The 26,344-nt window shown below is 42.2% G+C and overlaps 2 protein-coding genes across 2 annotated transcripts; one reads left to right on the top strand and one right to left on the bottom strand.

Annotated features, from left to right (window-relative positions):
• Positions 1 to 2,929: 2,929 nt before the first annotated feature.
• On the bottom strand, positions 2,930 to 6,357 carry LOC110509997 (zinc finger protein-like 1). Its single transcript, XM_021591257.3, has 8 exons — positions 5,908 to 6,357; positions 5,525 to 5,641; positions 5,297 to 5,408; positions 4,995 to 5,188; positions 4,659 to 4,734; positions 4,227 to 4,433; positions 3,876 to 3,999; positions 2,930 to 3,667 (listed from the first exon to the last, which is right to left on the bottom strand). The coding sequence occupies exons 2-8, from the start codon at positions 5,624 to 5,626 to the stop codon at positions 3,481 to 3,483; spliced, it is 1,002 nt and encodes a 333-aa protein (XP_021446932.1). The 5' UTR covers positions 5,627 to 5,641; positions 5,908 to 6,357; the 3' UTR covers positions 2,930 to 3,480.
• Positions 6,358 to 17,114: 10,757 nt separating this feature from the next.
• Positions 17,115 to 22,882, top strand: LOC110509998 (sororin-B). The gene is made up of 5 exons (XM_021591258.3): positions 17,115 to 17,456; positions 17,911 to 17,978; positions 18,114 to 18,182; positions 18,299 to 18,799; positions 19,952 to 22,882. Exons 1-5 carry the CDS (start codon positions 17,423 to 17,425, stop codon positions 20,030 to 20,032), a joined length of 753 nt encoding a protein of 250 aa, XP_021446933.3. The 5' UTR covers positions 17,115 to 17,422; the 3' UTR covers positions 20,033 to 22,882.
• The last annotated feature ends 3,462 nt before the right edge of the window (positions 22,883 to 26,344 follow it).

Raw genomic sequence — 26,344 nt, 5'->3', positions numbered from 1 at the left:
CAAAGACAATGCTTTACAAATATAATCATATAATGAATGATATGTATGATATTTATCCTAGATCCAGTTACTCATTATCCTTATTTTATATTCAATTACAGAAAATGCTTGTTCTCATCTCATCCATTTTGTGAGCAGGGCAACACCTCCGCTTTGATGGCATGGCTGTTTTCCCTGTCTGTGTCAAAGAGAGGGCTGTACACAACCATGTCGCTGCTCCTCTGCATCTTTCAGCTAGGCCTACTGGTCGCTGATGTCATCCTGCACTTTGTTATCAAGGACAACAGCTTTCCAAGCCAGCACCACACAGAAGCCATACTGGTGGCTACTTCTCATTTGATAATTATCATTGATAGAGGTTTTATGAAAATGGAGATATTTTGTCTGGGTATTGATATCAGGTTGATATTAAGACAATCCCTGATATATATTTTTTTACTCAGTTGTTTCAGGTGGTGAGTTTCTACTGGTCACTGATGGGCTCAGTGTATTCACTCCAAGCAGGAAATCGCAAGATGGGCTTCATTGCCCTACTGTCAGTCTGTGAGTCAATCAATGTCTGCATGGTCATCACTCCTAATTTTAGAGATACAGATCTTATTTGTTTTGCATGCCCCAGTTACTGTTTGACATGAGCGCCTTCATTTCTCTCTTTTTTCTAGTTTTTAACTTGGTCATTTTCATCACTCGCTTCTGTTATGAGTTACTTATGATCCAGTACAGAAGAGAGCAGTTCTGAGAACAATAAATTAATCACCTTAACCTCAGGAAACAGAGACCACTTGCAAGGGTCATCGTTATTTCTCAGAGGACATGTTGCCATGTGAAAATTATCAGTATGACATGATATAAGGCCTACAAGTGTGTGTTCATAGATAAAGTATTTACAGATATTTTAATTGAGAAATATGTGAATAGTATAGAAAAACGTAATGGGTGTTTTGTATGTCTGCTTTATCAAAAGCATATATTCCTCAAAAACGACATATTGTTACACTGACAGAATTGCCTTCTGCAGAGTAAGCATCAGCAAGAGAGATGTTTGTTCCTCAAATAATTGAACGTGTTTAATGTCACTTGGGGAAAAGTGCAGAGATATATAATAACAGCAGACTGATATAGGTGGTGTAGAATTTGATTTCAATACAGAAATGTGACTTCTCAAACATATACACAGTGCATTCGGAAAGTATTCAGACTCCTTGTCTTTTTCCACATTACAGCCTTATTCTGAAATTGGTTAAATAAAAACAATTCCTCAATCTACACACAATACCCCATAATGACAAAGCCTAAACCGTTTTTAGATTTCTTTGCTAATTTATTAAAAGATAAAAAACAAATACCTTATTTACACAAGTATTCAGACCTTTCGCTGAGACTCGAAATTGAGCTCAGGTGCATCCTGTCTCCATTGATCATCCTTGAGATGTTTCTACAACTTGAGTGGAGTCAACCTGTGGTAAATTAAATTGATTGGACATGATTTAGAAAAGGCACACACCGGTCTATCCCATAGTTGACAGTGCATGTCAGAGCAAAAACCAAGCAATGAGGTTGAAGGAATTGTCTGTAAAGCTTAGAGACAGAATTGTGTCGAGGCACAAATCTGGGGAAGGGTACCAAAAAAGTTCTGCAGCATTGAAGGTACCCAAGAACACAGTGGCCTCCATCATTCTTAATTGGAAGAAGTTTGGAACCACCAAGATTCTTACCAGAGCTGGCCGCCCGGCCAAACTGAGCAATCGGGGGAGAAGGACCTTGGTCAGGGAGGTGACCAAGAACCCAATGACCACTCTGACGGAGCTCCTCTGTGGATATGGGAGAACATTCCAGAAGGACTACCATCTCTGCAGCCCTCCACCAATCAGGCCTTTATGGTAGAGTGGCCAGAAAGAAGCCACTCCTCAGTAAAAAAAAAGGCACATGGCAGCCCGCTTGGAGTTTGTCAAAAATGAACCTAAAGGATTCTCAGACCATGAGAAATAAGATTCTCTGGTCTGACAAAACCAAGATTGAACTCTTTGGCCTGAATGCCAAGCGTCACAACTGGAGGAAACATGGCACCATCTCTATGGTGAAGCATGGTGGTGGCAGCATAATTTTGAGCGGCAGGGACTTGGAGACTCGTCAGGATCTAGGGAAAGATGAACGGAGAAAAGTACAGAGAGATCCTTGATGAAAACCTCAGACAGGGGTGACGGTTCACCTTCCAACAGGACAACAACCCAAAGCACACAGCCAAGACAATGCATGACTGGCTTCAGAACAAGTCTCTTAATGTCCTTGAGTGGCCCAGCCAGAACCCAGACCGATGAAACATCTCTGGAGAGACCTGAAAATAGCTATGCAGCAACCCCCCCCCCCCCCAATCCAACCGGGACAGAGCTTGAGAGGACCTGCAGAGATGAATGGAAGAAACTCCCCAAATACAGGTGTGCCAAGCTTGTACCCAAGAAGACTCAAGGCTGTAATCAATGCCAAAGACCCTTCAAACTACAGCGTAAAGGGTCTGAATACATATGTAAATTTGATTAGTTTATTTTTAATAAATTTGCAAAAATGTCTAAAAACCTGTTTTGGCTTTGTCATTGTGGGGTATTGTGTGCAGATTGAAGAAAAAAACAACTTTAATCCTTTTAAAATAAGTCTAACATAAGTTAAGGGGTCTGAATACTGTCCGAATGCACTGTACTTATTTTAGAGGTCCCATCAACACACCTTTCATAACACTTCAAACTCAGGAGAAAGTAGATCACTCTATCAAAGTGTCTGAGCACAGGGCACTTGTGGATTTAAGACTGCATGTGCCATTTTAATGCTAAACCAAGACCAATGTCCAGTGGGTTAACCACTACTTGAATATCCTCACCGTATCTGTTGTACATTTTGTTTATCGACAAAATATGAACGTATATTGCATACAGAATGAGAATTGGTTAAACATTTATTCCAGTTCAACACAAAACACACTATCATCTCATTAAATTTCTATATTTACAGACTCATTTAATCACCATACAATGTAGTATGTGAATGTCAGGCGTAGCATTCTTCCAATTCAACACAAACATCACTCTGTCAATTAACTTGAACAACTTATTGACGCCCCCTTCAAAAATACCTGTTTTAGCAGATGTTGCAAAAAGCCATGTGTCATAGAATACAGTATTTCTGTTGTGAAAATCTGTTTTCCCCATCACCATTCATTCCAACATTGCAATCTCATTTGATGTGGAGTGGGTCAAAATATATAAATTCATTGTACATATAGCTCTAAAAGCAACTGCCTATCCCAAAGAAGGAAGAAGGGTGTAAGGTTGCCATCATTTCCAGGACAAAATGCACCATCCCATCCTCTTTTCTTTCATGTCTGAGAGAGAGAGAAGGTATCTCTCTGCCTTTACTGGTCCCACCATCTTAGATGGCCTATATCGGCCCTATGTTCAACACTCACTAGGACTTGGAGGTGGGTGCTGGTCAGTTGTTGCCCACTCGGATGTTGGGGTTTAGTAGGGGGTCTAAGTTGGGGTCGGAGTCGGCTGAAGCACGGCCCAGTTTAGCCATAATGATGATCAAGGTAAAGAATCCCAGAACTCCAACCAGAAGGAGCATGAAGACCCTCTGCTTCCAGGACAGGCCTGTCCTCTTGGAACCTGCCCGGTTTCTGAGAACACAAATTCATTTACACTTTCAGAGTTAAGAGAAATTGGAAAAAGGACTCGACCTTTGGAGACAGAGTAATAGATAATCGGATCTATAAAATGTAAGTCAAATACTGTTGTCCATATGTAAGGAGGTTTGCTAGGAAAGATGTACTTGCTGTGTAATAACAAAATGAAGCAAAACTTTAAATAACTAGTAACATTACTGACTTGAGAATCCGTGCAAACCAGCTGAGTGCTGGTCGTCGCCGGTACTTGTCGTCATCAAAGTCGATCTGTGTCACAGAGCTGTGTCCGGAGTCCCTAGTGTCATAGATCTTCCTTGGGGATGATGCTGGAAGCAATAATTCACATTAAATGAATACACCAAATATATGAGGATACAGCATACATTATACACTACCTGAGGAATATCAGATGTCATCAAAAATGTCAGGAATTAGGATTAGAGTTGAGGCTAAGGATTGGATTAACGTATGGCATGACAACACTGTGTGTGGCTGGTAATGGTTAGGATTAAGATAGCGCCACTAAACCTGGGTACCATTCATAGTCCTTTACCTGTGTGTAGGGTGATGGTGTCACTGGTGGTTGCAGTGATCATGTTGACCAAAGAGTGTTGTTCATGAGCCACAATCTCCCCGTTGTTGTGGAGACTTCCATGATCTTCCTGAACTGTGTTTGGAACTGGAGTAGGGGCGAGGCTAGGGTGTGGTTGGGAGGCGTAGGAGTGGGTGGGGTAAGCTTCAGTAGGCTCCAATGCTGGTGCTAGCAGAGTAGGGGAGAAGGGAAGGCAAATGTTACAGTAAACTCCCAGATTCAAACAAACATTTCCAACATTCAGCTTAGCATATGTCATGACGCCCTGGATAAATAAATAAAAAACATCTGATAAATGGCATATATTATTATGTATTGCAACATTCAGTTGCAATACAGGCTCCCTTACTGTGGACCAATAAGGCAGTATCAACAGCAGAAACAATTACTTACCATCAAACGTGGACCAGTCAGCATAATCAGTGACATCCTGTGTGCTGTCTTGAATAGCTTTTACAGGTTCTTCAATCTTGCAGTGGAGAAACGATGTACCTGTTAGAGTTGAATTGTCACAGAATACCTATTTCATAATATTTGTGTCTTCTTTCTAAAAGAAACACTTGATTTATGGGGTCCTAAAAAGTGAATTATGTTTAAGCTCTGACATACAGTATTTTACACAAATATAATACACAACTGAATGTCAGCCAGCATTTGAACCAGTATCCCCCTTGTCACTATTCAATATCCCTGACTGCTAGTGTGACTCAGCCCACCCATATTCCTCACCAGAGGTAGGCCTAGTCCAGCTCTGGCCCAGTTGACTAAGGACAACTGTTCCCTCAGCATGTCAGCTATTGGGCTGGCCAGGTTGGAGGGGGGGAATACTGGACCCTGGCAGCTGGGGCACTGGTATCCTGCAGGAGCAGTGTGTAGGGGCAACCGGGCTGCCAGGTGATGAAGACAGGCCCAGTGGAATACATCTTGGATAGAGAGAAAGAGCAATGAACCAGAGGGTTTGAGCAAATTCCATACAGCAGTAATATCAAGCAACAGCAATAAGGATCTATCCTAGATGTTGACATTCTTACCATAGCAGACCAATCTGACAGTATCCTGGGAGATCAGTGGGTTATTACACAGTCGACAGTTAGGGCTGTAATCACTATCCTGAAGCCACTGGAGGTAGGACTGCACTATACACTTGGGATCAGACAGGTAGAGAAAATAGCTTAGTTTAGTGGCAAACACAACTACTTTGTGGTCCATATTTAATTTAACATGACACATTGGGTACTTAGAGCTGCCCATCCACTGACCTTGTTGTGGTTGGAGACCAGGCAATGCTCACACACATTCACCCGATGTTCAAAGCAGAACAAGTTGGTCACCTTCCTCTTAGGACACTTGCACAGACCCATGGTCTGTCTGTCGTGCTGTAGACAAGTGATCACCAAAACAAGCTTCAGCAACGACATAACTAGTTAACGTTATAGCTATTAACTATGCAATAGTCTGATAACCAAGGCAAATCTACTCATGGTTCAAATGTAGTTTGATTATTACATATTGCATAGGTGCAAGACACTACTTGTATGTATTGAAAATGTAGATTTATAGTTAGAGCTAACGTTAACGAAGCTAATTCACGAGCATCAGATGCGTTTCGGGTGGCTTTAGTTGTAAGTTAACTGAACCCTACCTGTCACACAAGTTTTATCCTCGATGATTTATCGTTTGAAGGAAAAGGTGGTACAAATAACTAAAGCTAGATAATGCGAACGTTTTCAGAAGCGGACATTTTGCCACGTCTCTTCCGGCAGTCGCAGTATAATGATGTCACATAAACGTGGAACATATACCGTAACGTTTAGAAAGGATCCAGCTTTTATTAAAATTAAAAGTCAAAAGTTTATATTTTTTTGCATTTTAGCTAACCTTTTACCTAATTATCCTAACCAGCTACGTTAATTCTCCTAACCTGCTTCGAAAAATCAAATCCGACATTAAATTGGCAAAAGGTGGAACCATTTTAGCCAGGGACCCACATTTTATACCAGCTGGTCCACGGGCAGGTTTTACAGTTTGAACTTAGGTTGTCATGTTACTATTGGTTTGGAGAGAGCTGATCATCAATTCTATTTTATTTTACATTAGAAAGAAACGTTGGCGCACTTAATGGGCGTGTCAGCCTCACCCACATTAAAGTTCGATTTATTTACTAATTCAAATCAAAATCAAATCAAATGTTATGTCACACGCGCCGAATCCAAAAAGTGTAGACCCTACAGTGAAATGCTTACTTGCAAGCCCTTATTAACCAACAATGCAGTTGTAATAAAATACAAAAAAATAAGTATAAAATAAAAGTAACAAACAATTAAAGAGCAGCAGTAAAATAACAATAGTGGGGCTATATAAAGGGGGCACCGGTACAGAGCCACTGTGCGGGGGCACCGGTTAGTCGAGTTAATTGAGCTAATATAGATATTCAGGAGTCTTATGGTTTAGGGGTAGAAGCTGTTTAGAAGCCTCTTGGACCTAGACTTGGTGCTCCGGTACTGCTTGCTGTGCGATAGCAGAGAGAACAGTCTATGACTAGGGTTGCTGGAGTCTTCGACAATTTTTAGGGCCTTCCTCTGACTCCGTCTGGTATAGAGGTCCTGGATGGCAGGGAGCTTGGCCCCAGTGATGTACTGGGCCGTACGCACTACTCTCTGTAGTGCCTTGCGGTCGGAGGCCGAGCAGTTGCAATACCAGGCAGTGATGCAACCCGTCAGGATGCTCTCGATGATGTGTAACAGTTGTTAAAGTACTATGTGAATTTCACCAGGTTCATATATCAATATGTTGTGTTGATTTGTTATGCATGCCTGCATCCTGGGAGAAGGGGAGTGTGTACTTACGTTTTGCCCGGCGTGCTCGTGCTCAAATCATTTTGATGCACTGAGAGAGGTAGGCACGCTTTTTCTGTCTTCAGAAAAGTTTGATTCTTTTAAGTACAAAGTCATACACACAATGTTTTGTTCATGAATAATGATGTATATTTAGAGGTTACTCATAAGTGGATGGTATTGTTAAGATGCACTTGTAATTGTACTTTTTAGGATGATATCAACATTCTGAATTCAACATGTGGTTAATAGCTAGCTAAGGTATTAGCAGGCTATTGTATGTGTGAACGATGGCTAGCTCCTCGAATGATCCCAGTCCCTCCTATTGTGCATCTGTTGTAGAAAGAGGCGACGATTCTCAGAACAGATGTGCTCTACAAATGTTTTATTTCCTTTTGGATGCAGGTATGTGGTTTTATCAATGTAAAATATGTTATGTATAATAAGGAGAGAGTGTATTAATTTTTGTATTCCAAAAAATCATTTTGATGCACTGAGAGAGAAAGAGGCGACGATTCTCAGAACAGATGTGCTCTACAAATGTTTTATTTCCTTTTGGATGCAGATGCAGAGAGTCAGTTCTCCTTGATTAAAACTACCTGATCTCCAAAGTCCACGTTTATGGTCTCTATCAACCACACACAACGCAGAGTTACAGCGGTGTAGTATAGCACCGGCTACATTGGTGCCGTGACCGCGGCGCTGCTGCTCTAGAGACTAATTATATAATTGAGGTACTCTTGCCGCCTTGTGGCAAAAATCGGAACTACAGTCTTTTTTTTCCCTTTTTTTTTTTCTGACAACGATGTATTGAGAGCGCTGTTTATCGTTAACCAACATAGAAGTGTGTTCATCAACAGACATTTTAACGTAACTTTAGTGGCATGGCATCTTATAATGGTGATGAACCCAAATTCACTGCTGGGAGGGGGAGGTTTTTCTCATACTCTGATCAAACCCCTGTAAAGTGTGTAGGTGCAGGAGGTTCCCCCATGTTTTGCTCCACAAAAAAATTGGATGAAAGCCCTTCATCTAGTGTTAATCCAAATGCCCCTGTAGATGGTCTAGCTGAGCTGGTCACTCAGCTAGCCCGGGAAATAGGGAGCTCCATTAGGGAAGAACTACAGAGTGGCAGGTCCAGTACTTATGAGCCACCAGTAAGTACAGAAAAGATAAGTGATCATCATTCAGAGTCAGTAGGATATGTAGATCTCAGTCAAATTAAGTTCATCATGCAATCAGACATAAAGGAACCTCCTACATATAGAGGAGATGGTACAGACAAATGCTCCATTCATGAATGGGAGGAGTTGATGAGAATATACTTGAGGAGGAAGGGATGTCTTGTTGGGGAACAATCAGATGAGTTGATTAGTCGATTATCTGGCAAAGCAAGAGACATGGTAAAGATAAATTTACGCAATGAGACAACAGTTGATCCTACAGAGAAGCCAGAGATTGTATTTGACATTCTGAAACAGAATTTCAGTGAATTGGCCTATTCGTGCATGCCCTTGGCTGATTTTTACAATACTAAACCTATACCCGGAGAGGCTGTTATGGAGTACTGGGTTCGATTGAACAAGGCTGTAGATGTCGCTGATGAGGGCCTTAAGAGACAAGGTAAGAAGATTGACAGCTCCAACTCTGATGTCGTTAGGATGTTTGTAACATACTGCCCTGACCCCAAACTGGCAGCAGTATTCCAATACAAGTCTGCTGAGAAATGGACTGCGAGTGAAGTACAGGAGAGAATCTATGAACATGAACGCCGCAGGAAGGCCACCATGTGTCAATCTACCGCTGTATCCTCAAAGCAAGTAACAGTACATCCCCAGATAACTCCATGTGAAGACGGGGTCAATGCTGGTACGTGCAGTGACTCTTCTCTCACATCAAGCGCCAAACAAGATGGGCAGAGTGCAAGTATCGAGAGACTCATTCACCTGCTTGAACGTACCTTAGAGAAGAGCATACCACCCGTTATGGTTTCACAGACACAGGCCAAGGCACCATCTTTCCCCACCCAGCCCTTCAGGCGTAGGGAATGCAGGGTTTGTGGCTCAACAGATCACTCCACTGTGATGCACTGTAGACATGAGAACCTGTGCCTCCTGTGCTTTTCCCCAGATCATTGGAAGTCAAATTGTCCTAAACCGGGGGAACGCTATGCCAATCCCGGTGGTGAGAGACGCCCACCACAACAGCAGAGAAACTCACCACCACAGCAGCAACCGTTAAACTGACACGCCCACAGGTGAAGGGGGGAAATGTGGGTGTTCAACTGTCTACCCCCAAGAAAGAATTTGATGATCTTGAGAAAACGTATGAGATTTTGTGCTCTGATGCGAAAGAAGGAGAGAAAATTGTTATGTTAGGTTCACAAGAAGTTGAGGCTTTTTCAGATTTGTTTTACACTTCTGTGTCTGTACATGGGAAAGTGCAGCTTAAGGGCATGCTTGACACTGGGTCTATGGCCTGTACATTAAGTGAACATGCGGAGCAGAGACTTTTGGAAGCAGGTGCCCTTCCTCAGCATTATCAGCCTCCCACAGAGTTAGTATTAGTGGGGTGTGGGGGGAAGAAGACCTCAACAAAGTGTTTCTATGATTTGGAGATGCAAATCTATGGGATTGATGTTAAAGTGCCCACTCTAGTTGTTCCTGGACAGCGTGATGATCTCATCCTGGGATCGAATGTCATTAAGCATCTATTGCATGAGATGAAAGGCACGGATGAATACTGGAAGCTCGTCAACAACATGGATGGCCAGACCCACTCACCAGAGGGTGAGCAGTTTCTGCAGATGATGACAAGTGTCACAAGATGGAAGGGACAGCAAGTCGATGGCAAGATTGGGACAGTGAAGCTCACTCAAGCTGTGACTCTTTCGCCCAAGACTGAACACTTAGTTTGGGGTAAACTTCCTAAAAATGTGGCATTGTCTCCAGGCAGCACTGTAATAGTCGAACCTACCAGGTCAAAGGTCATGCCCAGAAACATACTCGTGGGTAGAGTTATTACACCCATGTGGGGAGATGGCTGGGTCCCTTTAAAGGTAGTAAACTGCTCTGACAAACATCTCACCCTAAGACGTAACATGAAGTTGGCAGATGTGTCTACATGCTTGGCTGTTGAGGATGCAACAATATTTCAGGGCCTTCATGAGGTGAGGAAAACCCCAATGGAACAGAAGCAGGATGACAATGGCGGCCACAATCTGAAACAAAGACTGTCTGATCTAGGATTAGTAGACATTGACATTGATGGATGCCAGGTAGCTGACCAGTGGAAGGAAAAGCTTGTGAATACCATCACAAAATATGAAGACATCTTCTCAAGACATAATCTGGACTGCGGAGAAGCCAGGGGTTATGTTCACCGCATCCACCTGGTTGATGACAGACCCTTCCGGCTACCATACAGAAGAGTTCCGCCTGCTCATTACCTGAAGCTGAGGAAGGTATTGACAGATATGGAAGAAGTAGGTCTTATACGCAAGTCAGTTAGTGAGTATGCCTCCCCTTTAGTCATGGTATGGAAGAAAGACGGGAGTCTGAGGTTATGCACTGACTTCAGGTGGATGAATGCACGAACGGTGAAGGACGCTCATCCCCTTCCTCATCAAGCAGATTGCCTCGCAGCCCTTGGTGGCAGTGCATTTTTCAGCACCATGGACTTGACCTCAGGATTTTATAACATTCCAGTTCACGAAGAGGACAAGAAGTACACAGCCTTTACCACACCGATGGGACTTTATGAGTACAATCGCATGCCACAAGGTCTGTGTAACAGCCCGGCCTCTTTCATGAGAATGATGTTGAGTATATTTGGGGACCTAAACTTCTCAAATCTCCTTTGTTACTTAGATGACTTGTTGGTCTTTGCACCCACCGAGGAACAGGCTCTACAGCGACTAAAAGTTGTGTTTAGCCGTCTAAGAGCCAACAATCTCAAGCTAGCACCCAAAAAATGCCACTTTCTACGAAGAACAGTGAAATTCCTCGGACATATCATTAAAGAGGACGGTGTGTCAGTGGATCCTGAGAAGGTGGAGGCCATTGCCAAGATGAGCCAAGCTCAGCTGATGGAGGCAGATGGATGCACTCCCTCTGCTCGGAGGCTGAAATCCTTCTTGGGTATGGTATTATATTACCAGCACTTCATTCCTGACTGTTCTGCTATAGCCAGACCTTTGTTTGCACTCACTGGGGGTCAAAAGAGAAGAGGAAGAGATGGGAAGAAGGGCAACAGTGGGATTTTCCGGAAGCTGACGCTATCGGATTGGACTGAGGAGTGTGTCGTTGCATTCCAGAAGCTGAAGGATGCTCTTTTGAATTGTGTCATGCTAGCTCACCCTGATTTCGAGAGGCCGTTCATTCTCTTCACTGACGCTTCCTTGGATGGTCTTGGGGCTGTGCTTTGCCAAGTACCTGAAGGTGAAAATAAGGCAAGGCCCATAGCATTTGCGAGCAAGACACTGAGTAAGTCGCAGAGAAGGTACCCGGCACACAGACTTGAATTTCTAGCACTGAAATGGAGTGTGTGTGAGAAATTCAGTCACTGGCTTAAGGGGCACGAGTTCACTGTCTGGACAGATAGTAACCCGTTAACGTACATCATGACAAAACCCAAGCTGGACGCTTGCGAGCAAAGATGGGTTGCCAAGCTGGCACCGTACAACTTTGATTTGAAGCGTATCCCAGGCAGCAAGAATACAGTAGCAGATGCACTGAGCCGCGATCCCTTTGCAGTGACTGTCGCGCAGAGACTGATGAGGGAGTCCTACCTAGCACTTCTGTCTGAGGCTGTTGGGACACTGAATGATGATGTCCAAGATGCATTCCGTTGGGCTTCTTATCCCCAGGAGATAACCTCTTTGACCACTGCTGAAGTATTGACTGGGAATGTTCAATGGAGATGCAAGCAATCCAGCTTGGTTCCAACACCCAACGGCTGCTTTCTCCTGGTATTGACACTTTGCCTGAACTCTCGCACGAGGAACTTCGAGATCTCCAGCTGCAAGACTCTGTGACTTCCAAGGTCATCCCTTTCGTCTTCAATAAGAAACGGCCCACCAGACGAGATCGATACAGTGTTTCTTCTAAAGTGTTGTTGCTGATGAAACAGTGGGATCGCTTGATCCTAAGAGAGGGAGTTCTGTATCGTGTCATTAAGGAGAGTCACACAAACCGGAGAAGGTTCCAGTATGTCTTGCCAGAGGTGTTGAGACTCAAAGCGATGACTGGCATTCACGACCTTGCAGGACATCAAGGCCAAGCTAGAACTCTAGCTCTGGCCAGGCAGAGATTTTTCTGGCCTGCAATGGAGAGAGACATCAAGGAGTATGTGCGCTGCTGCCAGAGATGCGTTCTAGCAAAGACACCAGAGCCAGCGGCTAGAGCCCCGTTAGAGAGCATCAAAACTTGCTCTCCCATGGAGTTGGTGTGTTTGGATTTTTGGACAGCGGAAGACAGTAAGAAGAACTCAGTCGATGTTCTGGTGGTGACTGACCACTTCACTAAACTTGCCCATGCATGGCCATGCAGAAACCAGACAGCCAAGCAAGTAGCTCGTAAACTGTGGGATCATGTCTTCTGTGTCTACGGCTTTGCATCAAGGATCCATACTGATCAAGGCGCAAATTTTGAGAGTGAGCTAATAGCAGAACTGCTTAAGCTCTCCGGTGTCCAAAAGTCAAGAACCACAGCATATCACCCAATGGGGAATGGAGAAACTGAACGCTTCAACAGGACTTTAGGTAGCATGCTCAGGAGTCTGCCCTTGAAAACCAAAGAACATTGGCCTGAACAAATCCAGTCATTAACATTTGCCTACAATGCCACTGTTCACGAGACTACGGGCTATGCTCCATTCTTTCTCATGTTTGGTAGAGTCCCTCGGCTACCAGTGGATGTTATGTTCCGCAATGTTTTGGATGACTCCAGTGTTGTGGATTGCAACAAGTATGTCGAGACTGATCACTGGGCTGAAGGAAGCTATGAGTGTTGCCCAAAGGCACACTGACAAGCAACAGAGACGACAAGGTCGGGAGTATGACAAGCGGGTTAAGGTGAAAGGGGCCGCCGCAAGTTGGCTGACAAGTGGAATCCCGAGATTTTCACGGTGACTTCAGTCAATCCACAAACTCACACGTACATAATCCAAGATCGTTATGGCAGAGAGAAAGTGGTTCACAGGAATCTACTGCTGCAGGTGAATTTCCTGCCATTTGAAATTGATGAGTCAGTACACTTCAATGACAGTGATGCTGCAGGGCCTTCAATCAATGTAGATGCAGGAGAGGCCACCCACTCCGGCGATGGACTGGACAGGGAAGACATGGAGGACTCTGGGGAGGAAAGTGCTTCCTGGCTGGCGGAGGATTCAAGCGATTACTCCGAACTCTGGACATCGGATGGAAAGTCAGAGCCAGAAGAACCTTGTTTTCTTGAGGAAAATGATCGGGGAAGCACCTCTGAGATTCTGGAGCTGATTCCTTCAAACTTACCTCTGATCAATGATCTAAGGCCAGAGCCACCGTTAGTTACTATGGCCCCTAGCCCAGTGGCAGGTCGCACAAGGGCGGGGAGGGTAGTTAAACCAGTAAAGAGACTAATAGAGTCAACCCACCAGAAGGTGTAAGTTTAACATAGTACAGAGATGATTTAGTACAGGATTTTGTTTTAAGGCTAAAAATGTAGATATAGTGTAAGAGGCACTATGTATCTAGGGGCAGTTGAAGGCCTGACCAACTTTCACTTGCCCTGAACCCTATGGGTAGCTTTGAGCTGAATTCAGGATTAAGCCTTGAGCTTGGTAGGTTATTTTGTTGTTTTACAAGGTTGGTGAAATTCAGGAGGGGTGAATGTAACAGTTGTTAAAGTACTATGTGAATTTCACCAGGTTCATATATCAATATGTTGTGTTGATTTGTTATGCATGCCTGCATCCTGGGAGAAGGGGAGTGTGTACTTACGTTTTGCCCGGCGTGCTCGTGCTCAAATCATTTTGATGCACTGAGAGAGGTAGGCACGCTTTTTCTGTCTTCAGAAAAGTTTGATTCTTTTAAGTACAAAGTCATACACACAATGTTTTGTTCATGAATAATGATGTATATTTAGAGGTTACTCATAAGTGGATGGTATTGTTAAGATGCACTTGTAATTGTACTTTTTAGGATGATATCAACATTCTGAATTCAACATGTGGTTAATAGCTAGCTAAGGTATTAGCAGGCTATTGTATGTGTGAACGATGGCTAGCAAATGTTTTATTTCCTTTTGGATGCAGGTATGTGGTTTTATCAATGTAAAATATGTTATGTATAATAAGGAGAGAGTGTATTAATTTTTGTATTCCAAAAAATCATTTTGATGCACTGAGAGAGAAAGAGGCGACGATTCTCAGAACAGATGTGCTCTACAAATGTTTTATTTCCTTTTGGATGCAGATGCAGAGAGTCAGTTCTGCTTGATTAAAACTACCTGATCTCCAAAGTCCACGTTTATGGTCTCTATCAACCACACACAACGCAGAGTTACAGCGGTGTAGTATAGCACCGGCTACAGATGCAGCTGTAGAACCTTTTGAGGTTCTGAGGACACATGTCAAATATTTTCAGTCTCCTGAGGGGTAATAGGTTTTGTCGTGCCCTCTTCACGCCAAGGAACTCTCAACCTGCACCACTGCAGCCCTGTCGATGAGAATGGGGGCGTGCTCAGTCCTTAATAAGGGTGTTGGAGTCGTGCATGGCCATGCAGTCATGAGTGAACTAGGAGTACAGGAGGGGACTGAGCATGCACCCATGAGGGGCCCCCGTGTTGAGGATCAGCGTGGCGGATGTGTTGTCACCTACCCTTACCACCTGGGGGTGGTCCATCTGGAAGTCCAGGATCCAGTTGCAGAGGGAGGTGTTTAGTCCCAGGGTCCTTAGCTTAGTGATGAGCTTTGAGGGCACTATGGTGTTGAATGCTGAGCTGCAGTCAATGAATAACATTCTCACATAGGTGTTCCTTTTGTCCAGGTGGGAAAGGGCAGTGTGGAGTGCAATAGATATTGCATCATTTGTGGATCTGTTGGAGTGGTATGCAAATTAGAGTGGGTGACCAGCCTTTCAAAACATTTCATGGCTACAGACGTGAGTGCCACGGGTCGGTAGTCATTTAGGCAGGTTACCTTAGTGTTCTTGGGCACAGGGACTATGGTGGTCTGTTTGAAACATGTTGGTATCACAGACTCAGTCAAGGAGAGGTTGAATATGTCAGTGAAGAAACTTGCCAGTTGGTGCGCATGCTCGGACTACATGTCCTTTTAATCTGTCTGGCCCTGCGGCCTTGTGAATGTTGACCTGTTTAAAGGTCTTACTCACATCAGCTGCGGCGAGCATGATCACACAGTTGTCCGGAACAGCTGATGCTCTCATGCATGTTTCAGTGTTACTTGCCTCGAAGCGAGCATAGAAGTTATTTTGCTCATCTGGTAGGCTTGTGTCACTGGGCAGCTCTCGGCTGTGCTTCCCTTTGTAGTCTGTAATAGTTTGCAAGCCCTGCCTCATTCAACTCGCTTCTAATTCTAATACACTCGCGTCTTTATCGTAGTTGATTTATTTAGATATAATCACATCTGTATCATTAATTTAGTATCTATGCAGTGCTGAAGTAAAAGGTTCTGAAGAACACCTCCAAAAAGAAAGGCCAGGCTGTATCACAACCGGTCGTTATTGGGAGTCCCATAGAGTGGTGCACAATTGGCCCAGCGTCATCCAGGTTTGGCCGGTGTAGGCCGTCATTGTAAATAAGAATTTGTTCTTAACTGACTTGCCGAGTTAAATTTAAAAAATACATGTGATTTGGTAAGAATGCCCCCTCTACCTGTGACTGGCAGAACAGGTGTTGTATGTTGAGGATGAGGGCTGCAGTAAATATCTCAGATAGGGGGGAGTGAGGCCTAAGACGGTTTTATAAATAAGCATCAAGCAGTGGGTCTTGCTTATACAGAGATGACCAGTTTACAGAGGAGTATAGAGTGCAGTGATGTGTCCTATAAGGAGCATTGGTGGCAAATCTGATGGCCGAATGGAGAGCACCCTTACCTGCCGATCTATAAATTACGTCTCTGTAATCTAGCATAGGTAGGATAGTCATCTGAATCAGGGTTAGTTTGGCAGCTGGGGTGAAAGAGGAGCGATTATTATAGAGGAAACCAAGTCTAGATTTAACTTTAGCCTGCAGCTTTGATATGTGCTGAGAGAAGGACAGTGTACTGTCTAGCCATACTCCCAAGTACTTGTATGAGGTGACTACCTCAAGCTCTCTTAACCCTACCTCAAGCTCTAGTGTGTTAAAGGTCCCCAAAGCACACACATCCCTGGGTCTCTCCTCTTTTCAGTTCACTGCAGCTAGCGACTGGAACGAGCTGCAACAAACACTCAAACTGGACAGTTTTATCTCAATCTCTTCATTCAAGACTCAGTCATGGACACTCTTACTGACAGTTGTGTCTGCTTTGCATTATTTATTGTTGTCTGTGCCCAATAATGTGTGTACCATGTTTGTGCTGCTGCCATGTTGTGTTGCTACAGTACCATACTGTGTTGTCACATGTTGCTGCCATGCTCTGTTGTTGTTTTAGGTATCTATTTAGGTAGTGTTGTGTTTGGAGGATCTAAAATGGTGCCAGAAGAAATGGCAGCTGTTTTACGGGCGCCCAACCAATTGTGCTATTATGTGTTTTTTCACATTTTTTGCACTATTGGTTAGAGCCTGTAAGAAAGCATTTCACTGTACTACACCTGTTGTATTCACCGCACGTGACAAATAAACTTTGATTTGATTTGATTTGTTGTCTCTCTTTATCCTAAACATTTTATTTAAGTTTATATTTTTAGTCCCCCCTGCAGGAGGCCTTTTGGTGGGCCGTCATTGTCAATGAGAATTTGTTCTTAACTGACTTGCCTAGTTAAATAAATGTTAAATCAAATAAAAAAGAAAGATAAAAATAACGGACAGGAACTGCACTCCAATGTCACTTCCGGTACTTCCAGGCGGGGAATTTTGAAACTTTTGAGGACTAACGAGTTAAATCAAAATGAACTGCTCTCAAGTTATTCAGTCGTAGTTTTGCATTAGTTATTTGTTGTTTAGTTAGCTTGTGTGATATGTATTTGCTAATTAATTAATAATTTGTTTTACTAATTTCTCAAGTTAGCTAGCTTGTTGTCGATAGCTACTAGCCAGATAACGTTCATGTGTATTCTTGCTAGCTAATCACCCACCGAATTCGTGTATTAACGTTAGTAAATAAATCGGACAGACGGCAAGGATGAGCAACGAGACGCATCAATCCTTTTTGGCTGGTCAGTATGTTTAATATTTTGTTCTTTATTTTTTAATTTAGAGAAGTGCTTCTGTTTATAGTAGTGCTTGTCTGTAATTAGCAGATGTGTGGTTCACTCCAATGGCGAGATTATTCTAAATCAGTCAAATTGTCAAATGGTGCCTATTGTGCAGACTCAGTTAGACAGCTAGCTATATGCATCAATCTCAAATCAATGGCGAAGATGGACCGTACAATTATGGAAACAGATGGTCGTCTTCATATTGAGGCATACAGCTGGATCTTCACAACATCTCGACATTACTCCAAGTTTTTAGATAACAAAAAAAAAAAGCTGTCAATTGACTATCAGTCAATGGACCAGTCAAGTCATGTTGCTAACTTAAGATCTCACATCATTGTTAGCTGTATAAAGGGAAGCCAATGAGCCAATATTGTTGATGGTTGGAACATTATTTGTCTTATCATACCAGATTCTACCAGCCAGCCACGAAGGAGGTCAGCGCGGTTGACCTCTCCAAATCAAAATGTCCCCAACTCAGTAAGTAGTACCTTTTGTCAGCACAACCAGTAACATTTCAATTTACCTTTTGATGTAGTCAAACTGCATCCTGCAAGCATCTTCAGTCTTGTCAGTGCTTTGTCTAAGTATATATAATGTTACTGTAATCCACAGGCTCCTACAGACACTGTGAAACGCAGCATCACTGTGAGGAAAATTGCACCCAGGAAAACACAATTCAATGTGAGTTGAAAGAACACATCAAATTCATTTACAGAATAAGCTGCATAGTTTTAATATGTTTGGTCCTGCTATTTCATATCGGCCCAGTCATATGTGCACAATTGCTTTTGTTTCAGGTACCCTCTGAGGACAACAAAGAAAATGAACAAAGATTGTCTGAAGGCAGTCTGAAGAAGGCCAAAATTTCTATCCCAGGAACTGCCCAGGTTCCTCCACCAAAAGCCACCATGCTCTCCCCGATTTTGGCCCCCTCACCACCCTATCCCCAGGCTGCAGGGAACCCTGAGGACTCAGCATGGTCACAGAAGGTTCGTCGGTCCTACAGCCGCCTAAGCCTAGGGGACCGTTCGTTTGAGCATCCCCAAGGCCAGGACGTGTCCTCCCCATCTCTGCGTCGGGAGACCCTGTTTGGATTTGAGAAGCTTCAGACACCCCAGGTTCTCCGCAAGGTGGCGCAGTCCAGGGTGGGCTCTGAGGCCTCCAAGTCATTCTGTGGGGTCAGCTCCTTCACCCTGATAGAAGGGGACGACAGTGCTGCTCCTGAGCCAGATTTCAACATTCCTGGAGTTGCTGTGGTAAAGGAGAAGAGGAGGAGGAAGAAGGTTCCTCAAATAAAAGTAAGTCAGACCATAACTGTATCGCATTAGTGGATACCCACTCCTCTCAGGGCAGGTCTGACGGATTTGAATAGCAGAAGTGACTACGTAGGAGGTTAGGAGAACTTATGCAGCAGGTTAGTACAATTACGAATAGGGTTAGCTAAAATTGTCCACAACTTGAACATATCTAGCTATAACCACTCCTGCCTGAGAACAGTCTTGGTTTCCAATAATGTGATTCTGTGAGAATAGAGGGCATATGATACTACTGCGGTCACTGTTGACAACATTAATAAACAACTTAACCATAGTAGACTACAGTGTATATTCAATCTAATTTATTCATGAAGTCCTTCTTACATCAGCTGATGTCACAAAGTGCTGTACAGAAACCCAGCCTAAAACCCCAAACGGCAAGCAATGCAGGTGTAGAAGCACAGTGGCTAGGAAAAACTCCCTAGAAAGGCCAGAACCTAGGAAGAAACCTAGAGAGGAACCAGGCTATGAGGGGTGGCCAGTCCTCTTCTGGCTGTGCCGGGTGGAGATTTTAACAGAACATGGCCAAGATGTTCAAATGTTCATAGATGACCAGCAGGGTCAAATAATAATAATCACTGTGATTATAGAGGAGTAAATGTCAGTTGGCTTTTCATAGCCGACCATTCAGTGTCTCTACCGCTCCTGCTGTCTCTAGAGAGTTGAAAACAGCAGGTCTGGGATATGTAGCACGTCCAGTGAACAGGTCAGCGTTCCATAGCCACAGGCAGAACAGTTGAAATTGGAGCAGCAGAATGACCAGGTGGACTGGGGACAGCAAGGAGACATCAGGCATGGTCCTAGACCTCAGGTCCTCCTAGAGAATTAGAGAGAGCATACTTAAATTCACACAGGACACCGGATAAAACAGAATAAATAATCCAGATGTAACAGACTGACCCTAGCCCCCCGACACACAAACTATTGCAGCATAAATACTGAAGGCTGAGACGGGAGGAGTTGGGAGACACTAAGGCACCTTCCGACGATACCCCCAAAGAGGGCCAAACACCATCAAGAAATGAAAAGTAACACTTATTGCTTGCTTAAACTATTTTCAAGATGGAGATGTGAAAGACCCTATAGCATATGTACCTTTGTGTTGATCTACTTTTCCATTTCCTTCCTACCCAGCTGGCAGAGTTGGACGACCTTGCTGCAAAGATGAATGCAGATTTTGAAGAGGCGGAAGGATTTGATTTGGTGGTGGAATAAACTCATAGGTCATCCTCAAAGACTTTGACATGTAACTAGAAATCCTTTTTGCCAAGATTGGAGAAAGTAAACTTTTTACACTTCTATGATTGCATTTCTAAGGTGATGAGGTGTGAAAGTAGTTGATATTTGCATAAATATGGCACCTATGGGAACAACAAACAGGATTAATTTACAATACAGATGTAGGCTTTTTCAATGTTCTAAATGTGAGATTGGTTTAAAAAGTGACTTAATACGAGTTGTGTAATCTTAAAACCAGTTTCTATCTTCACTGATGTTCCTGTCACTTTGATAGGTTGATATTTCTTTTATTTTTGAGATAACAACTTCATTAGGTCACAGGGACATTATCTTGTGTTGAAGAGCACCCTTTTATATTTTAAATCATTGTAAATTGGATTACAGACATCGGGTGTGTTTTAACTTGTAAGATTTATTTACAAAGCCTTTTCTGTGATGTTGAGATTACAGTTGTTTGTTTTTTACTTTGTTCTTTTCCTAAGTGTTAGAATTTGGCACAGAAGATGTCCAAACTAAGAATCTTTATCATGGCAGATTGTCATGTCCTACTATGATTTCAGAACTTGTGTTTTTGGATTTGATTGAAGCCTGCATGTCATGCATTCCCTTGTCACATTTGTTCTCTAGAGGGTGCTCTCACCCTCTCATTGTGGAAGCCATCACTGTTTTTACATATAAAATATTAGTTTAAATGTAATTATTTATTCCTCTTATATACAGTTGCAGTTGGAAGTTTATATACACCTTAGCCAAATACATTTAAACTCAGTTTTTTGCAATTCCTGACATTTAATCCTAGTAAAAAAAATCCCTGTCTTGGGGCAGTTAGGATCACCACTTTATTTTAAGAATGTAAAATGTCAGAATAACAGTAGAGAATGATTTATTTAAGCTTTTAGAATTGTGGCCCATTCCTCCTGACAGAGCTGGTGTAACTGAGTCAGTTTTGTAGGCCTCCTTGCTCGCACACGCTTTTTCAGTTCTGCCCACAAATGTTCCATTCGATTGAGGTCAGGGCTTTGTGATGGCTACTCCAATACCTTGACTTTGTTGTCCTTAAGCCATTTTTCCACAACTTTGGAAGTATGCTTGGGGTCATTGTCCATTTGGAAGACCCATTTGTGACCAAGCTATAACTTCCTGACTGATGTCTTGAGATGTTGCTTCAATATATCCACATAATTTTCCTCCCTCATGATGCCATCTATTTTGTGAAGTGCACCAGTCCCTCCTGCAGCAAAGCAACCCCATAACATGATGCTGCCACCCCTGTGCTTCACGGTTGGGATGGTGTTCTTCAGCTTGCAAGTCTCCCCCTTTTTTCCTCCAAACATAGTTCTATTTTTGTTTCATCAGACCAGAGGACATTTCTCCAAAAAGTACGAGCTTTGTCCCCATGTGCAGTTGCAAACCGTAGTCTGCCTTTTCTATGGTGGTTTTGGAGCAGTGGCTTCCTTGCTGAGCGGCCTTTCAGGTTATGTCAATATAGGACTCGTTTTACTGTGGATATAGATACTTTTGTGCCTGATTCCTCCAGCATCTTCACAAGGTTGTTCTGTTGTTCTGGGATTGATTTGCACTTTTCGCACACAAAAGTACTTTCATCTCTAGGATACAGAACGTGTCTCCTTCCTGAGCGGTATGAAGGCTGCGTGGTCCCATGGTGTTTGTACAGATGAACGTGGTACCTTCAGGCGTTTGGAAATTGCTGCCAAGGGTGAACCAGACTTGTGGAGGTCTACACATCTTTTTCTGAGTTTGACTGAAATTTCTTTTGATTTTCCCATGATGTCAAGCAAAGACGCACTGAGTTTGAAGGTAGGCCTTGAAATACATCCACAGGTACACCTCCAATTGACTCAAATTATGTCAATTAGCCCATCAGAAGCTTCTAAAGCCATGACATTTTCTGTAAGTTTCCAAGCTGTTTAAAGGCACATTTAACATAGTGTGTACATTTAAGACCCACTGGAATTGTGATACAGTGAAATAATCTGTAAACAATTGTTGGAAAAATTACTTGTGTCATGCACAAAGTAGATGTCCTAACCGACTTGCCAAAACTATAGTTTGGCCAGCAGCATACCACCCTGCATACCACTGCTGGCTTGCTTCTGAAGCTAAGCAGGGTTGGTCCTGCTCGGTCCCTGGATGGGAGACCAGATGCTGCTGGAATTGGTGTTGGAAGGCCAGTAGGAGGCACTCTTTCATCTGGTCTAAAAAAAATATTCCGATGCCCCAGGGCAGTGATTGACACTACCCTGTGTAGGGTGCCGTCTTTCGGGTGGGATGTTAAACGGGTGTCCGGACTCTGAGGTCATTAAAGATCCCATGGCACTTATCGTGAGAGTAGGGGTGTCCCCTGTGTCCTGGCTAAATTCCCAATCTGGCCCTCAAACTATCATGATTTGATTTGATGGTCACCTAATAATCCCTAGTTTACAATTGGCTCATTCATCCCCCCTCTTCTCCCCTGTAACTATTCCCCAGGTCGTTGCTGTAAATGAGAATGTGTTCTCAGTCAACTTACCTGGTAAAATAATGGATTCAAATAAAAAAAATAGTTTGTTAACAAGAAATTTGTGGAGTGGTTGAAAAATGAGTTTTAATGACACCAATGTAAACTTCCGACTTCAACTGTATGATGGTTTAGATTTGAGTGATTTAAGACTTTATCTGATCAAATTTATTATCAGATTTAACACTTCTTATTGGCTGTCTTCTCCATGACTGACTCCAGTATATTGAATTTTTGTTGTTGTACTTATAGTGGTTGCTTTTTTGTAAATTTCTGTTTCATGAATATAATAAATAGTTTGAGCTATATTCTGTCTAGTAATGGTTGTACGAAACACACTGAGTTGTAGATGTTGTGTCCTTTTGTATGGGTTTGGTATTAAGGTAATTCATGTTTCTTTAAACATACGTTTTGAAGGAACATTTTACCAGGCCAGTGATCCTGAATGTCAATTTGTTTATATTAAGTATCAATGTTCTAGGTCTCTGAAAAAAGATTGTCCTTAGAATTTAAGGAGTCACTTGATTTCTGAGTTATCTAACCTATATTTGGGTTGGGTCTCACATTAGCCCCACACTGCTTTGTCCTTCCCTTCTCTTTGCTGGAGGGTCTCAATGCAGTACTGCCATTGATTGTGAGTGGAGGGCTGTGCTGTATCACACAATTGGCAATCGATTCGGGGAAAGGGGCTGCGGGCGATGGACAACTACAGACAATAGGATTGTATTGCTATAACCTCAGAGCTAGAAATGAATTAAAATGAATGTCTATATAACTGGTGTCAAACATCCCGAAAGCACTTGTGTCCCTCTGTACCTACCAACTGTCAGGGTCTAGTGATATGGTAATTGAATGTGATCATTAATTGCAAACAATCATGTTTCTTGGTATGTGGTTGCTTAACATGCTATTGTAATTCAATGGGGTTCTCAACGCTTTCCTTAATTTTCGTTGTCATGGTGTCTTTTGCAGTGATACAATTAGGGACAGGCAGGTCAATAGCAAGCTGGACATTAATAAACCAGTCAATCTCCTAAACACTGGAATCCAAACAGTTGAATTGTATACATAACTTAAGGGCAACTTTATTTGAGAAAATGCACAGACAACATTTTGGTTTCAGTCTAAACTTCCTTGACATGAACATAACAATAATGAATTCTTGAATATTGTTATTGAGTAAACTAAGCTTGTTGCACAAATAGGTATTTTTTAAAAATGTTATGAACATTGCCCATACCATGTCATTTGAATAGAGTAGCTGACCAATGTTTAATTTTATCGGGCGTGATAAAAATAGAAAAAGAGCACGTGTTTTGTCTATGAAGTAGTTTTCACATGAGATTTGAAAAATCGCTTTAGGCTAGTGGATGGGTGCAAAGGATTTATTGATGTTTCATGCATGCTCCACCGCAATTGGAAAATTGTTACATCAGATGGAGGGTGCAAGCAGAATCCTGGTACAAAACATCAATGAGCATCTCAACCTGTGTCATTCTTATGGGTCCTCTGACAGAGTATGTACTAGCACTCACTGCTTATGTGGTTTAGGATATCAGAATTAATGATTAAGATCAAGTTAATTGAGTTAAGTTGACTATATATGCTTCTTGACTTAGACAGATAAGGATTCTTGAATTACTGGCACGTTTAAAACATTTCACACCATGTTTTAGGTAAGTCTGACTGTGATTTGAGATTGATGGTATTTGCTGATATACTATGTTTGGGGTGTCCCCTGTGTCCTGGCTAAATTCCCAATCTGGCCCTCAAACTATCATGATTTGATTTGATGGTCACCTAATAATCCCTAGTTTACAATTGGCTCATTCATCCCCCCTCTTCTCCCCTGTAACTATTCCCCAGGTCGTTGCTGTAAATGAGAATGTGTTCTCAGTCAACTTACCTGGTAAAATAATGGATTCAAATAAAAAAAATAGTTTGTTAACAAGAAATTTGTGGAGTGGTTGAAAAATGAGTTTTAATGACACCAATGTAAACTTCCGACTTCAACTGTATGATGGTTTAGATTTGAGTGATTTAAGACTTTATCTGATCAAATTTATTATCAGATTTAACACTTCTTATTGGCTGTCTTCTCCATGACTGACTCCAGTATATTGAATTTTTGTTGTTGTACTTATAGTGGTTGCTTTTTTGTAAATTTCTGTTTCATGAATATAATAAATAGTTTGAGCTATATTCTGTCTAGTAATGGTTGTACGAAACACACTGAGTTGTAGATGTTGTGTCCTTTTGTATGGGTTTGGTATTAAGGTAATTCATGTTTCTTTAAACATACGTTTTGAAGGAACATTTTACCAGGCCAGTGATCCTGAATGTCAATTTGTTTATATTAAGTATCAATGTTCTAGGTCTCTGAAAAAAGATTGTCCTTAGAATTTAAGGAGTCACTTGATTTCTGAGTTATCTAACCTATATTTGGGTTTCAGTCTAAACTTCCTTGACATGAACATAACAATAATGAATTCTTGAATATTGTTATTGAGTAAACTAAGCTTGTTGCACAAATAGGTATTTTTTAAAAATGTTATGAACATTGCCCATACCATGTCATTTGAATAGAGTAGCTGACCAATGTTTAATTTTATCGGGCGTGATAAAAATAGAAAAAGAGCACGTGTTTTGTCTATGAAGTAGTTTTCACATGAGATTTGAAAAATCGCTTTAGGCTAGTGGATGGGTGCAAAGGATTTATTGATGTTTCATGCATGCTCCACCGCAATTGGAAAATTGTTACATCAGATGGAGGGTGCAAGCAGAATCCTGGTACAAAACATCAATGAGCATCTCAACCTGTGTCATTCTTATGGGTCCTCTGACAGAGTATGTACTAGCACTCACTGCTTATGTGGTTTAGGATATCAGAATTAATGATTAAGATCAAGTTAATTGAGTTAAGTTGACTATATATGCTTCTTGACTTAGACAGATAAGGATTCTTGAATTACTGGCACGTTTAAAACATTTCACACCATGTTTTAGGTAAGTCTGACTGTGATTTGAGATTGATGGTATTTGCTGATATACTATGTTTGTGTTGACTTAAAGTATTTCAAGAATAACTTAACAGATGTTAATAGTTTTGTGGTTTTGTGGTTAATGGCCTGTTTTAAGTTAGCATAACTATTATACCCTTATGAAAGTGCTCAGTTAAATTAGCTCACAGAAAATGTATTCAGCATGTAGTAATGTCCTAACTTTGCTATAATTCTGTTATTTTTCCAAATAGTTGAGCTATGGTTCAGAAAATATATTTGAATCATCAGAAAGTATCAAGGAAATAACACAGGAAGAGGAATAGTTGCAGACCGCACAGCAGGGAAAAGATTGTCCCTGCACCCAGGGACTACCACACAAAAGCAGTGGAGGAGGACTTGGGTTTGGGGAAGCAGCAGGGGATGGAGAAGTACTTCACTCCCGTGCAGCATAAGCAGGGGACCAGGAGCCACAGGCACAGCAGGCCCCACCTCCATGACCATCACGAGAGGGACCACAAGCATTGCAAGATTGCTGACCAAAAAACTGATCACCACAAACACCATCTCCGCCATCACCACAACCATGATTATCATCACCATCCTCATCACCAGCACGAGCTAGATTGGTCAAAGGATCACAATTGTCATGGGTATGTTTGATTAAATTAGTTTATTAGTTCACCAATTTCTGAAATCTTGGATGGAATTTCTTGTTTTTATATTCAACATTTTGGAAATTGTACATATTTTGAGAAATATTCAGATGTG

Source organism: Oncorhynchus mykiss, chromosome 29 (assembly GCF_057628025.1).
Source record: "Oncorhynchus mykiss isolate SJ-2025 chromosome 29, ASM5762802v1, whole genome shotgun sequence".
Classification (NCBI taxonomy): domain Eukaryota; kingdom Metazoa; phylum Chordata; class Actinopteri; order Salmoniformes; family Salmonidae; genus Oncorhynchus; species Oncorhynchus mykiss.
Note: the sequence above shows the minus strand (reverse complement) of the source record. Positions and strands in the feature narration are given on the sequence as shown.